Source organism: Alosa sapidissima, chromosome 1 (genome assembly GCF_018492685.1).
Source record: "Alosa sapidissima isolate fAloSap1 chromosome 1, fAloSap1.pri, whole genome shotgun sequence".
NCBI lineage: Eukaryota > Metazoa > Chordata > Actinopteri > Clupeiformes > Clupeidae > Alosa > Alosa sapidissima.
The window spans coordinates 13692070-13707046 of record NC_055957.1 but is presented as its reverse complement, the minus strand read 5'-3'; the positions used below and the strand labels follow the sequence as shown (position 1 = coordinate 13707046).

At 41.8% G+C, this 14977-nt stretch overlaps 1 protein-coding gene across 4 annotated transcripts in view; it reads left to right on the top strand.

Moving 5' to 3' along the window:
• The window catches only part of astn1 (astrotactin 1), a 180363-nt gene that overhangs the window by 30323 nt on the left and 135063 nt on the right, over positions 1–14977 (top strand). For 3 of the 4 annotated variants that reach the window (XM_042106789.1, XM_042106781.1, XM_042106772.1), the window contains exons 3-4: positions 11219–11612; positions 14116–14268. In XM_042106789.1, the coding sequence (XP_041962723.1) occupies positions 11219–11612; positions 14116–14268 (547 nt within the window). The remainder of the gene's footprint in view (positions 1–11218; positions 11613–14115; positions 14269–14977) is intronic. The other variant, XM_042106793.1, reaches the window with a different exon arrangement.

Genomic DNA, 14977 nt, shown 5'->3' with positions numbered 1-14977 from the left:
TGGTAAAAAAAAAAAAACACACATGGACAGAAATGGAGGCCATGAGTAAGAGATATGATGATGGGAAGGTCTATGGCTTTCAAGGTGATGGGCAGGGGTGAGAAAATGCCATGTGAACTCAATACATTTTTCAGAATGCATGGTAGAGTTAAAGGAAGTGTTTTTTTCCCCAGAAGATAAGGACAAATGCCAGTAATTTCACCCTCAGGTTCAGTCCTTTTGTTGTCCAGTGAATTTGACAAGCAGGTCACTGAAATTGCTTAGAATTGCCATGGCATGGTGGTCAGAAGTAGTTTGTCTATTATCTGTGGGCTACTTGGTTACACTGAGAGCCTTATTTCACCCAGAAAATGAGTCCCTTTTAGCTGGAGCTGTGTTTTTTTGGTCATGAGCTGTCCCCCGTCTGATGGCTCAGTAACAGCAGAAGATTATGGGTGTCCTATCTGAAGCTTGAGCAAACACAGAGCCTGACAGTGATATCCTCACAAAGGAGACAGTTATTAGTATTCTAAAGAGGGGAAAACACGCAGAGAATGAGCAGATGACACCGCCTTATTCAATAGAGGCGTCTGGAATCAAATCATATTTCTTTTCCCAAGTGTGGAGACAGGCGCACCACAAGGGCCGGGCGATATTTGACACCTCCAAACATGGATTAACACATCTGATGTCGCGCTCTTGTTTGTCAAGACACTGCATGGCCCCGAGTCTCTGAGAGCATATTCATGCATTAAGGTATTATTTGAAGTATTAAAAGCATACAGTTTATTTGATATGTTGGCTTAATTCAGTCCTGCAGTGCGAGGAATGCACAAACCACTAGCAAGTAAGATGTGCTGTTTTCTTTGAGTGCACTAGTGCTGAGAGGAGATGCTTTCTCCAGCTTTGCTCTCCCCCGTGACTTTGCACTTTAAGGTTATTTCTCAGTGACACTGTATACCTCTCCAAACTCAAACAGTTTCTGCAGATCGAAGTCAGATGCATCTCACAGGAAAAGTATATTGCCGATATAGATGCTGTTCAGTTTATTTGCCCTTTCTCATGCCTCTTGCTCTTTGCTGAGTTAACTGCCTTGCTATTTAAAGGCACATATTTTCAAATTACACCATGATTGATCATTTCTATTTGCGAGTTCTGAATAATGTACTTCAAACATCTTATATGGCTCCTTTGTGCCTCTTGAATATCAAGCAATTTAATGACCTTGAGTTTTTCACAGCATGTTGTACTTGAAAAGTTCAGTTGTGCACTTTGTCAAAGTGTGGATGTATTATTTTTAGGAAAGTGCTTTCACATACGCAATGCACTTCCCTCTCTTCTCTCCTCTAAATGCAGTTTTAATTCCTACCTAAGGCTTCTTCTCCACTGTAGCTTGAACATTATTTCTCATTTTTATAAGTTGCTTTGAATAAAAGCATCTGCTAAATGAATAAATGTTAATGCAAAAATGTAAAAAGTTCCAGCATTTGTTAGCTGAATCTCTGCATCTTAGTCATAGTTGCATTCTTGTTGCCATGTGTTTACCTTGCATCTCTGAGACACGCCACCAGGCTGGTCGTGACGTCCGTCGCGAGGAGATTAACTCTGGGGAAGGGACAGCCAGCCGTAGCGACAGATGGCAACAGCGCTGCGCTCTGCCCCTGCTGTAGCCGCGGCGTTGACTGAAGGGTGGCCTCCTAAATCCAAAACCCCCCCATCTCCGATCCCACACCCGCCCAACCGCCCGCTATCCTATCACCTCAAAGCCATCGCGCCCCGCGAGAGATCGTCCACCTAGGGCCTCTCAAAGACACCTGTCACCGGTCCATTTCTATCATGCAGTGCAGCGCTCACACGGCAGGCACGGGTGCAGCCAAGGCTTGAGTCACACGTCTTCATTTTCCACACAGTGGCACATCAGGGCTGGGTCAATGCCAGGCCACCGGACCCTGCGTCCAGACAGCGGGAGCGTTTGGGATGGGGGGACGGGGATTGAAGGGGTAGTGGATGAGCACAGTCTCAGTGTGGCTAGAGGAAATGTCAACTGTGAACTGTGGCATGACCTCCACCGACATGCTTCTTTCCCGCACTTGTTCTTTCCTTGTGCCTGGTGTTCCAGGAAGGTATGAAATTGTTACAGATAGTGAGGTCTTTCTGTCTCAAATCAGACAGAATCCAAGAAAATGGTTGCCGCACCGTCTCAAATTTTGCTCATACTTTGTCTACATAATGTTCCCAAAACTAAGACCTGTAAAATGTTTTTGTTAAATGCCGATATTTGTATATATTTCACTCTTGATTTTTCATCATATTTACACTCTCAAATGCCTTATCTTGCAGGCCATGTTTGGTAATTATTATCTTAAAGAGTGCTACTACAGCCTGCCCAGCCTTTGTAGGTTGGAAGACAAGCTTTTTCTCAGCATGACTAGGCCATTAAAAGTTTGTATTGCATGCCTGTTGATTTTATGTAAAGCCCAAGATTTAGTGCAAAACAATTGATATTGAGACTTTTTTGTACCCACATTGCATCAATCAGTATTTGTCTGCAAATACAAAACCGGTACTTTAAACGAGTCATTATTGGTCAAATTTTGCATGGATGGGAAAGAGTTAATGTGCCAATACTTGAGGTCTCTGCAACAAATGCACATGAAGATATTAATGATAAAACAGGGTGTTTTTTTGGTTATTCTTATAGGACTAAAATGGTCAGAACACGGAAGTCTATGCCCCATGTCAAATCATTCAGTATACAAAGTACCAATGTTGTAATACACTTAGTTAATGGCATTGTATACCTCTGCTTTTTCTTGAGGTAAAACAGTGATGTTAACTCTATCTTCATTGTACACTAATTACCATGAGCCACTTCCACATAGATTTTCATGTGCCTATTAGCTATCTCTCATCCCACATAGTGTATGTATGTACTGTATGTGTGTATACTACCCCCAGATGGGTAAATGCAGCGGACATATTTCCTATAGGAAACTAATATCATTTTAGTCCTTTGAAAATCAATTATAAACTTCTAGTTTTATCCTTAATATTTTCATGTTCATTCATTGTATGTGGAGAGCTCAATATTGGAACAACATTCATGAAATAGTGTATTTAAAGAAAAAAATATTTTTTTTGTTATCAAATGGGTACAAAAACAATGACACTCTTAATGTCACTCTTTCTGCACTTTTTTCCAAATGTAGGTCATAATAGAAAATCAATAAGAACTTCTAATGGTTCAGTCACACTGAGAGCATGTTTATGTCCTACAAAGTTAGGCTGGCTATGAATAATACTTATATAATATTATGTCAAATATGAATGCCCATACATAGATAATGTGTTTTTCAGGCTGTAAAAATAAATAAATATGAAGACATGAAAAAATATGAAGACAAGATTTGAACAGAAATATTTCACAGGCCTTGGTTTTGGGACACATTGATGATATAGACTTGGTTTGAACAGACACTGTCTGAGACAGTGTAGCAACAACCATATCTGATCTGACACAGAATGACCCAGTGGTGTTTTCCCAATAGTGTGGATTTTGTGTGTGAAGTTGCTGCCTGGAGCGGGTTAGCCGCCTGCTTCCTCAGCCCATCCCAAGGTGACCAGCATGTTGCCCTGCCTTCCCATGCCCCCTCTCCAGCATCCATAATAGAGGAGCTCCAGTGAATCCAGTGGTCAGCTGCAGGTTTGATCGCACAGATGAAAACAAAAAGCCCCCAGGTCTCCTGTGCCTCCACCGCTACCCGCATCCTCGACTCACTAGCCTCGGGCTACTTGTGTGTTTTCTACTAAACTTTCACAGAGCTACACAAGCCTTTATCAGCCTTTCACCTGGTGACTTTTAGAGTGAGCTGTTTCTCCTTGCTATGTTTATTTGCAACATGCAGTCATCAGCTACTCTCAACTCGCATGGATAGAGCTCTTTCGTTGACCTGGTGGCTTAACCCCTTTTCTGACACTTGAATTGTCTGCCAAATGCCCTTGCTGTGTGCTTCTGTTGTTATTATGAGTGGATAGATGTGATAGTTCTCTGTATTAGTGCCGCTAAGCATACAGTACAAAATGTAGTCTACTGTATGCATATATGCTCTAGGCAAGAAGTTCCAGTCATATCTTGCCCTTCAAAATTCTGTCATACCTCACATGAAGAGTGAATGTTTTCTAAAGATGGATGTCACAGACATTCACATTCACGGACATTCACTGTTCGCATTCACTAAGTCTTACCCAAAATGGCTGCTGTCCTGCTTCAGTGTGTACTTTCCCCCCACGTGTTGCCTTTCAGGGTTACCGTTTAACTGACTGTGATAAGCCCAACATGTAGCTGAGATACTGGTACTCTCACCCCTGGAAGCTTGTTACAATTGTTTGCCAATAAGTTTGGAATTATCATCAATACAAATCTCGCAAAAAGGTCAGAGGATTATGATAAGCTTCACAGAATGAAACCTGGAGTCGCATTGGTCTCTGGGATATTCGTTATCAAGTCAAGTCAAGTCGGCTTTTATTGTCAATTTCTTTACATGCACTGGTCATACAAAGAATTGAAATTTCGTTTCTTACTTTCCCATGCAGACATAGACATGCTTTAAATACAGACATAGACATACTATAGATATAGCCATAGTCAATAAACATTAAATTAAAGTGCAAGACTGAAATATAGAACATGTATGTATGTTAGAACATGCATGTATGTTATGGACCCTTTCAAGAGAGTTCCATTATCAGCATCATAGTTGGCCCCACAAGACTTCCTTTTTAACATTCCATATGTTATCTTAATGCAGAGGAAGTAGATTAGGGCCCAAATAGAATGTTCAAGCATTGTTTTTGTTTTTATTGTTGAAAGGGTCTATAAGTGTGGTAAGAGTCACCGGTCAGCTCCTACTGACCCCAGCTACTCACAAACACTGCACAGCCAGTCTCGTGGCTACCACTGGTGTTTGTGCATGTTTCGCAATAATAAGAGTTGTGTGATGTGTTTCTCCGAGGTAGGCAGTATAATCTTCTCCCTGGATTAATGTATCACAGTCTTCGTTGGGTTGAGCTGAACTAATAAATGTAGACTTTAGCGGATGATTAAAATTCGCCGTTGTTTTTCCTCTGCTGCTCCAACACTGGTGCATTGGGCCCTTGTGCTATTGTGCTGGCTGCAGCTTTCCCCTCCATAGTGTAAGTACTCAGTGTTTATGATTTCTTTCTCTGCGGGGAATTAGGAAGGATCAGGTTTTGAGTGAAGCGGACAGGGTGGCATTAAGAATTGGATAGGAAGGGCAGTGGAAGCAATAAAGGAGAAATCAATTCTTCTTTTATTCCACCTCTGGCAAAGAAAACATAAAGGTGGAAGGAAGTTGACAAGACTCCTATAGCAACTCTAGTAGAACTCTTTGAAATAAACTATATGCTGCTTCTTGTATCTGTGGATGGTAATTTTATGGGTAGTTTTATTGTTTTTCATTGTATCACACTGTGCATAGGTCATACTCGTTGAATGCACTCTAATGTTCTAATTGCCCAACTAGTATAACTGAGTGCAACGTCTGGATCATAGGTTCCCTACTCAGGGAGAAAAGATACTGGTAAACACATATTGTTAGCCAAGAACACAAATATGATTATTTTTGCACCAAATAATGTAAAATATAATGGGGCATTGTGATTCAGCAGTTACTGTTTCACTTCCTGTATGCTGCAAGTCTCTGTAAGTCGCTTTGGATAAACATAATCTGCTAAATAACTAAGTGCACTTGTATTGACTCTTAATTGACTCTAAATTTGTAAATATCTACTAAATTTAATGAGATATTTTGCAACATTCCCTATACTCTTATAGCCACGCTTCTGTTTGGACAGTGACCTTCCTGAAATAACCTCAAGAGCATGGTAGCTTTGTCTGTAGTCTGTAGTCTTACTGACATTCCTGCAGCAGTGGACACCTGCAAGGTGAGTGCAAGATGTGGAGGTTTACACATGCCGAATGGCCTGCGCAGGCCATTTATAAACCAGTACAGCAGGAGAGATGCATTTTCGCCCCGTTAGCAGCCATAAGAGGAAAGTGATATATCTTTGGTTTGGTCTCTCTCCCCAGGGGACTCAGCAGGCAAGAATGTGACCAATGGCTAAGAGTGGTGAAAAGAGGGGCAAGCAATGTTAAAAGCAGTGACGGATTATTCCCTGCAAAAGCTCTTGGGATGATGCCGCTCAAGTGCTTATTTCCCACCGTACCCACAGTAGCGCTACTTGTGTGGCTGTGTGTCTGTAAAACAGATGTTATGAATATCAAATGGCATTTCTGATTACCCTTTGCCACCACCATATTGCAGGGATTTGTCATAAAGAGACAGGATGTGTCGGTCCACTATATGCACCGCTGTTTTCCACATCTCCGTTTCTTAAACATTGCATTATGTTGTGTGGGGATTTCTTTTCTTTTTTTGTAGGGAATGTCTGCCTTTGGCGGACGATGTTTGCTCTGGTTCTCAGCCAAACTGAATGAATAATTCACTTAAAAGTTAAAAGTGCTGTGAGAATAATAATAAAAAAAATACAGGACTGATAATGTTTGGAAATGTTCAGGAAATAGAATAATACAGTGTTTAAAGGTTGTCCCAGTGCTGGAAGCCTCTAGTGTTATCAAACCCTTACTTCCTGACACGCGCACTTATGGTTTAAGTGCTTGATAATACCTTATTGTATGACCACGCTCTCACTTGAGGGAGAGAGGGCACTTCCTATCACTCTTATTTATACCATAAAATGACACCATCTGATCCATCTGGAGAGCTATCCTCCTATGACCCTTTCAGAAACACACACACACACACACACACACGTGTGTGCACACACGCACGCATGCACACACTCACACATGCACGCACACACACACACACACACACACACATGCACGCACACACATACATACACACACGGGGCCGGCACGCAGGGACTGGGGCACACTCAGGGCCCTGTGCACTGCTCTCTGGGCTTCAAATGAAAATGAGCATAATTTATACTGCTCTGACCATGACCAGCAGTCTCTCTCCCTCCCTCTCTGGAGGCCGAGAAAGAGAAAAAGATTACTCCGCCACGACCTTCAACCCAGAAAAAAGGGGGTTTCACATTGAGTATCTGAAGCTGATGGCCAAGTAGGACACCATTTTTCACAGCCCGGCCCACACACAGCAGTCATCTACTTGAGCCTTGAAACTGTGTCCGGCGCGTCCTCGGGGAGTGCAGAGAGGCTGCTGTCCACCCGGCCAGGCCACCAGTGTGTGCTGATCACAAACATATTCCTCAAACAAACCACCACAGGAAGGCTTTCCTGTCAGGGCTCCTTTACAAAACTACAAGGTACCTGGAATCAATCATTTATCAGCCATTTTGTTTTTTTGTTTTTTTGGGCTCGCTGCCCTGCTGAAATCCACTATTTGATTTGCAAGATATTGCTGTGGAAACTGGCAGTGTGCAGTCATCTCCTTCAGAGGTTACCAGTGTTTCATTTTCCTTAGGCTTATAATTCAATAAGAACTCTTCTGAATGCCTGGCATGGTTGAATTTGATGACCTTTCGGTGAAATGCTAATGCAAAACCAGAACAGTCCTTTATGTGCTTTGTGGCTGCTGTGGTTTTCATGTTGTGCCGTACACATGATGTGTCCATTGTAAACAATGGCTGATTATGCCATGTGTATCTTTTGTCCTCATTTGCATACTGAGGTCATGTTCAAAGACATGTATTTGCAGTGAATTGGAAAAGCACCTCGACTGCTTTGTGGTGTGTTGATAATGGATTGAAGGGGTTGTTAAAAATTAAATCCAGGTAGCAGCTGCAGTAAAAAAGAGTTATAAAAGTTATTAAAATGTGATGTTGAAGGTCAAATCTTTTGATACAAGTGAATACTATTCTAGCCTGTGTTCTAATGGTGTATCTACTAAATTAGTTGTGGAGGGAAAAAATCTGCTTATATTGCGGCAAACACTGTATTACTGTAGGTTCTCTCTGCTGAACTGCTCCTGGTAGTTTTCTTTGTCTCTCCAAATAATGAAATGCATTTCATGCAGTATTAAAAGGATGCACCACTTTGAAAAGCTGACAAATCCTCAATTGTCTTTTAGTGTTAAACTTCACATAAGCCTCTGAATTCCGGTGTGGTAAATATTTCAAGGGCTCTACCCAGTTTTTGAAGGCAGTATTTGTAAAGGTATTAAAATTTTATGAAATATTGATCAGCATCTTTCTAGCTGACGTCCTCTTATTTCTTTTCAAAACAAATTGTATTAATCTATGGTCTTTACATTTACACAGCACTGTCTGCCCCTGGCATCAGCTCAATATGTACACCTTTTTTTCCCAGAAGCAGCAGTCTCATATTACACTTTACACATCCTCCCCCGAACAATGGATAGAACTCATGTCTTGAGTGGTGAATATGGAGCCGGGCGTGACGAGCTCATAACAGCATCACAGTAATCCATACTTTATCTAATGAGATTACAGGCAGTCATGCTGCTATCCACACATGTTTTTTGTTTGGTTATAATAGCTTCTACACGAAGCAACATTGTGTCCCATCCAATTCGGCATCTTTGGTAATGTACGACATTACGGGATCATCTCCACCGTATAGGTAACCATATAAACCACTTAAAACAGTAATGTATATTGATGGCTGTTATGTTGATCAGAGAAATTCAGTGAGACAACATATATTTTCAGTACAATGTACTGTATGCATGGCCATATTGTTTAGGCTGGCTCCTATCTGCTGTGAAACATTGCACCTGCTGCTGCACACACCGCTGCACCTCTCTGAATACCACACAGGCACACACTCACGCTTACTCTGTCTGAACGGAACATTGTCTCTCTCGGACCCTTTTTCCAGCTGCACCTGCTCCACTCCCACTCCATCACAGTGCACTCTGGTTCTAGTCACACTCCCCCCAGCAGAGGACACTCATAATGAAGGGCTAGGGTATAATGCACCAGAAAACTTTGCCATGTCCTCGACTAAAGAATGAAAATTACTGTCAGAATCATTGTCACTAAAATTTCGAAGGAACAACATATTAATAAAAACAGCATACATCTGAAAATCCAAATACACATGAAACCCATCCAAATACATTTTCACGTGGAGCTGCATTGTTATGTTTTGTTTACATTAACGCTGCCACAGAGCTGAGGAATCATTGCAGAGTGGGCAAGAACCTGTGGTGGGGCCTGATACAGCGTATGGCAGGCTGTATGGAGATACCAGACAGATCCAAGGGGCAACGGATGGAGACAGAGGGGTGGAACACAGAGAAATGCAGATTACAGCGAGGGGCTGTTTCAGCACCATGGACAGCACCACAGACTTATCATTAAACAGTGACCTGCTGATATTTACACAGCTTATAGGTTATTTCAGAATCATGGTCGACTCGGTAGCAAGGATTTTACCAATAATTTCATCACACTTCAATTAGAAAAGGTATAAAGGTATGCATGGCATATTAAATTAGCCGGGCAGACAACCAACTACAGAATAGGCCTACACAGTTTGACATTCCTGTTGCAACTGTACCAGCGATGTTCATGGTTTAGTAAAAACCTGGGTCAGTTAACTCAGACTAAGTAGTAAACCTAATAGAAAAGTGTATGGCTTCATTCTGCACTCTTTTTGGAGGGTTATGACTTTTGTTTTATGTTATGTTTTTTGAATTTAATGTTGCCATGAAGTACATGGTATTAGATGTTTTTTTTGAGAACCAGATTCCAGTGGCACCCAATACCCAATACTCTATACCAGTATTGCTGCAACCCTAATTGTAGTGTAGTGGTAGTGATGGTGGTCAGATTGACATGTACAGTGTATTACTTGGTTCTTCTTATTCACCATCAGCAAACACGGTTGCCTATCAGTATTAATAACGTGTGTGAAAAGCTAATTGCAAATAATTGATACACGTCAGGCTGTGAATGCAACACATTGTGTGTCATTAATGTCAATTAATATGTTAATGATGTTATTCATAATTCAACTTCTTAATACAGGGATGGTTTATGAGAATGAATTTCTTCTTTGGTTATAAAAAAAAACTTGAGTTGTCATAGTAACATGATCCGTAGCTATTTTGATTAATCACATTTGACATTTGCTTCTCTTCGAGTCCCCTTCCATCAGTCAGCCTGTGGCTTTGTGAACCTCCTAGTTGCAGGAAATGAGAATACAGAGTCTTAAAGTGTTGAAAAAGGCATAATCAATACACACTGCAGATAGATGGCTGTTCTCACACACACACACACACACACACACACACACATACACATACACATACACACCTTCTGCTGTTCATCAGTCTCTCTCTTCTGCTGGACGATGGAGGACATTCACAAGAGTGACTACACTCTGTGCTTGCAAATGTATTGCATGTCTTGTGTTGACATTTGTGTTTAGGTGTGATTTGTGTGGGTCACATTTAACTCAACGTGTTCTCAGCAAACTATTTGCTCACTTTTACCTCTCTGACTTTATGTAAATGAAGACAGATGAAGCTTGGTCCCCTTTGAGGTGCATCTGTCTGTCATTACTTGGTGATTTCAAATACTACCCAATGAGGCATTTTAATTAATGTTGTCTTTGAGTGACATTGCACAGCCTTGAAGGACAAAAGTCAAAAGGTCTGATTGTCAGGTGCATAATTAATCACTAAAAGGCTCTTAAGAGTGTGCCAAACACAACACAGGCATAGCAGCCATTTCTTTATTTACCAGTGATGTCCTATTCACCTACGCCTCCTTACTACCGGTATGTGGAATCTAGATAATTTGTCTAAGACACTAATGAGTTAGCACATGAAATGTCCTTAAATCATAAACTTTTTTCCAATTAACTTTTTTTTCCTTTTGCTATCAGTTTTCGTTCCATATTTATTTATTTTATGTTTGAACAGCTGTTATTAGAATAATAATTCACAAAGCTACTGAAATGACAGGCAGTTTCTAATTTATTCAGGGATATTTAGACAATGTAAAATTGCACAAACACACATACACACACACACACACACACACACACACACAAACAGATATATACATGTATATGTGAAAGCATCCATACTTCACAGAATTGTTTAAATTTGCACAATATGTCGACCCAGTGCGTCAAGGTTAATTTGCCTCTTGTTAAGGTTAATGTGTCCTTTGTCTGTTTGTGTGTGTGTGTAATACCCAGGGTGGCATGATCGCGCTGCTGCTCTCCATCCTGTGCCTGGTGCTGATCCTGTACACGCGCCGGCGCTGGTGCAAGCGGCGCCGCGTGCCCCAGCCCCAGAAAAGCGCCAGCGCCGAGGCGGCCAACGAGATCCACTACATCCCCTCGGTGCTGATGGGCGGGCAGGCGCGCGAGAGCCTGCGCAACTCGCGCGGCCAGGGCCACAACTCCAGCGGCACGCTGAGCATCCGCGAGACGCCCATCCTGGACGGCTACGAGTACGACATCACCGACCTGCGCCACCACCTGCAGCGCGAGTGCATGAACGGTGGCGAGGACTTCACCAGTCAGGTGACTCGCACGCTGGACTCGTTGCAGGGCTGTAACGACAAGGCCAACATGGACCTGACACCGGGTGCGTGAGTCACAGCAGCGGCTTTGTATCTGTGTTTGTGGTGGAGCAAACATGCCTGTTTGTGTGGTTTAGTGTCATTGTGTGTGTGTGTGTGTGTGTGTGTGTGTGTGGTGTGTGTGTGTGTGTGTGTGTGTGTGTTTCCTTCCTGGATGCCACCTTAGGTGGGAGGAGGAGCTATGAAACCTTTAAACACTGGTTGTTTAAAGTATTGATTGGTCAATCAGATCCTAATTAAATCTCACCATCATAATCCGTTCCTCAAGATCAAGATAAAACAAAGCCTTCAGTGTGCTTCTGTTTTCTCGTTCCCCATGCCATGTTCTCGTGGCTCCTAGCGATATTTCTTCATCAAATTCAGACTTGACATCGACAGACCTGGCTACAAATTTGAGATAACGTTGCATCACGGAATGTTTTCTTGAGATAGGCATGAGGGCACAGCAGTCCTTAGCTATTCTGAGGTAGAATTTCTCAAGGATAATCTAAATATAATCAGATTTTAATATTTTGCAAAGTTTCTTTTTTCGCATAGAGCACTCATCCCACTGTATTGTTAGAGGGTGACTGCATATTCCCTCTCATCATGAAAGAACACTGCCTGCTTTATTTCCTGAGAATAGCATGCAGTCATTCAGCCTCATCTTGGCACAGGATGGTGACAATACCATTTAATATCACCATGAGCATGATGGCTTTTTTCTGTCCTGCAACACTACAGTGACATGACAATTCACATGACCTGGGGCAGTCAGCCTGTGCTTCCCATAGAGTAGGCAGTACAGAGGTAGGGGCCCTACAGCCGCTACACAGTCTGCCAGACAGTATCAGCAAGACAGTGCAGTCTCAAGAAAAAAAAATAACTGTAGCCGCCAATGAGTCACACATTTAGATATTTTCATCATTATCATTTATTATATTATTCATTATCATTTGTTTGTATGTATATTCAGGTCTATGTAAAACTAGACGCTACCAAAAGTATACAAGCACTGTAAATGAAAACTAAAGAATTAAATGTGTGATAATTCTGTTGGAGAAGTTATATATAACAATTTAAGAAAGAAGCATAGATAAAGTTTGTTATACATACAGTGTTACCCATTATATCATAATTGTTTACACTGACATTGGAGCTGAAGTTGGAGCTGCAGAAATATGTATTTGTCTTCTGTAATGGAGAGACATAATGTAAAGCAGCCCAACATGATGCAGGAGTTCCCCTTTTGGTTCATTCAAATGTACTGGGTACCCATTTAGTGCTAAGGGAAGTGAGGAGAAGTCATGCTCCCACCGGTGACAACAGCGATATAGTGCAGCAGCAGGCCTTCCAGGCATGCACCAGCAATGGCAGAGACTCCAGTCTCCTTATTGTAAGTCAGTGTGGCATACAAATGAGTTTCAAGACATTATTCTAAGGTAAAAAAGCTACTGCTTTAATACTAATCCAAACATCAACTTTTGCTACATCCATTTTCAAATCTCATTGCCCATAGCCTGATGCATTACTAATGACACGATAAGTCTAAATGTGTGTGTGTGTGTGTGTGTGTGTGTGTGTGTTTGTGTGCACATCTTGTCATCAGCCAGTGTAATGAAGACAGCTTACCTGTTCTCAGGAAATATTTGCAGGATAAAAGGAGAGACCAGGAAAGTGATGCTGTATTATTCATATATATATATATATATATATATATATATATATATATATATATATATATATATATATATATATATATGCATAATGTGATCTTGAGCTGGCATTCTTTCATCCTGATGATGGGTAGAATGAATGTGATGTGAGACTTTTCCTTCCTTTTGTAATGAGAGGCAACATCTGAGGCTGTGGGGTTCTCATACCTGATTACCACTACTTTGTTCAGAGTAGATATTTTTGCAGAAATCATATGTGGGACTTGACAGGAAAAAAAATTTGAGTGTTAGAAAGTTGGATAACTTGGCTCAAACTAATTTAAATGCAAACTGATGCAGGATGTTGTGTGGTGTACTTTAGGATATGACATGACAGCACTGATATGTACAGTCATATGAGTTGATCTAAGCAGGACAGTAAAAATGTGGTTTGGTTTGGTGGTTTTCTGTGTTTAATGGGCATGCTGTAAGGGCAGTGTTGAATAATAGCCAATGACAGAATGAGGCATAGTACTCAGTGACATGAGCAGCCCAGGGCGCTTTGCAGCCAAATGCTAAACATTTACACAGGCCCTGTCCACACAGGCCCTACCGCCAGGGCTCAGCCCTCCTCTCTTGTCTGCTCAGGATGAGACCCTGCAGTCATGCACATACTGCAGATTTCAGTGTCCTTCCTGGACTGGTTTATCTCTCTCTCTCTCTCTCTCTCTCTCTCTCTCTCTCTCTCTCTCTCTCTCTCTCTCTCTCTCTCTCTCTCTCTCTCTCTCTCTCTTTATCTGTGTGTGTGTGTGTGTGTGTGTCCCACCCATCTGTCTGTCTCCCCTCCCCCTAACTGTGACCTTTTTGTCATTAGGGTGTGACAGTACAAAACTGTCCTTAATGAGCAAGTACAAGGATAACATCATAGCCACCAGTCCTGTCGACAGCAATCACCACCAGCAAAACACCCTCCTCCCACACAACACCTCCACCAACCAGCGCAAGCGTCTGTCCAGCAAAACACGCGGTGAGTCATCGTCATTGGCGTCCACATGCCAGCCCATGCCACCTCACCACCCCCACCCCCCCGCCCCTCGCTGCCAATTTTTGAAGACTTGGAGAACACTGACAGACGGAGTGCTGTCCCTCCAAAAACGCAATGAGCGATTAGTTCTTATTTACCATCTGCATTCATTCGTCATGGTTGTTCGAAAAGTGTTTTCTTGCAATTGTGTACTCTCATCGTTTCCATTTATCACTGTGATCACATCTTTTCATATCATCGATGTATCATTTAATAGGGTATTCATTTGTACTTCTACAAAGTTAGAATTTTTCTTATATTTTATTAATTATACTTGGAACATTTAGATTTAAGTCTCACTGTTACTTTGCGGGTGTCACACACACCAAATATTGACAGTATCTGAAGTCTAAATTTGATGAAAAAGTTACTGTACATTTTCCACTGGGATTTCCTAGCAAGTTATTGAGAGGAATGCAGCTTATCACTTCAAAGAGAAGGACACTGAAGATCTGCTTTGTTTTAGCAATTATTTCAATATGTAATGAAATCATAGCCTGTCAGCCAAGCCCTCCATGCTCAAAGCTGTCTCAGCGTTAGCAGATGCCTTTGGTTCTGTCCTGGAGTCTTTCCCTGACAACTCATTAGATGTTAGCACTCTAATCAATCACAGTGAATTTCAAATGAGTCGCATGTTCAGATGGAGTTCGTA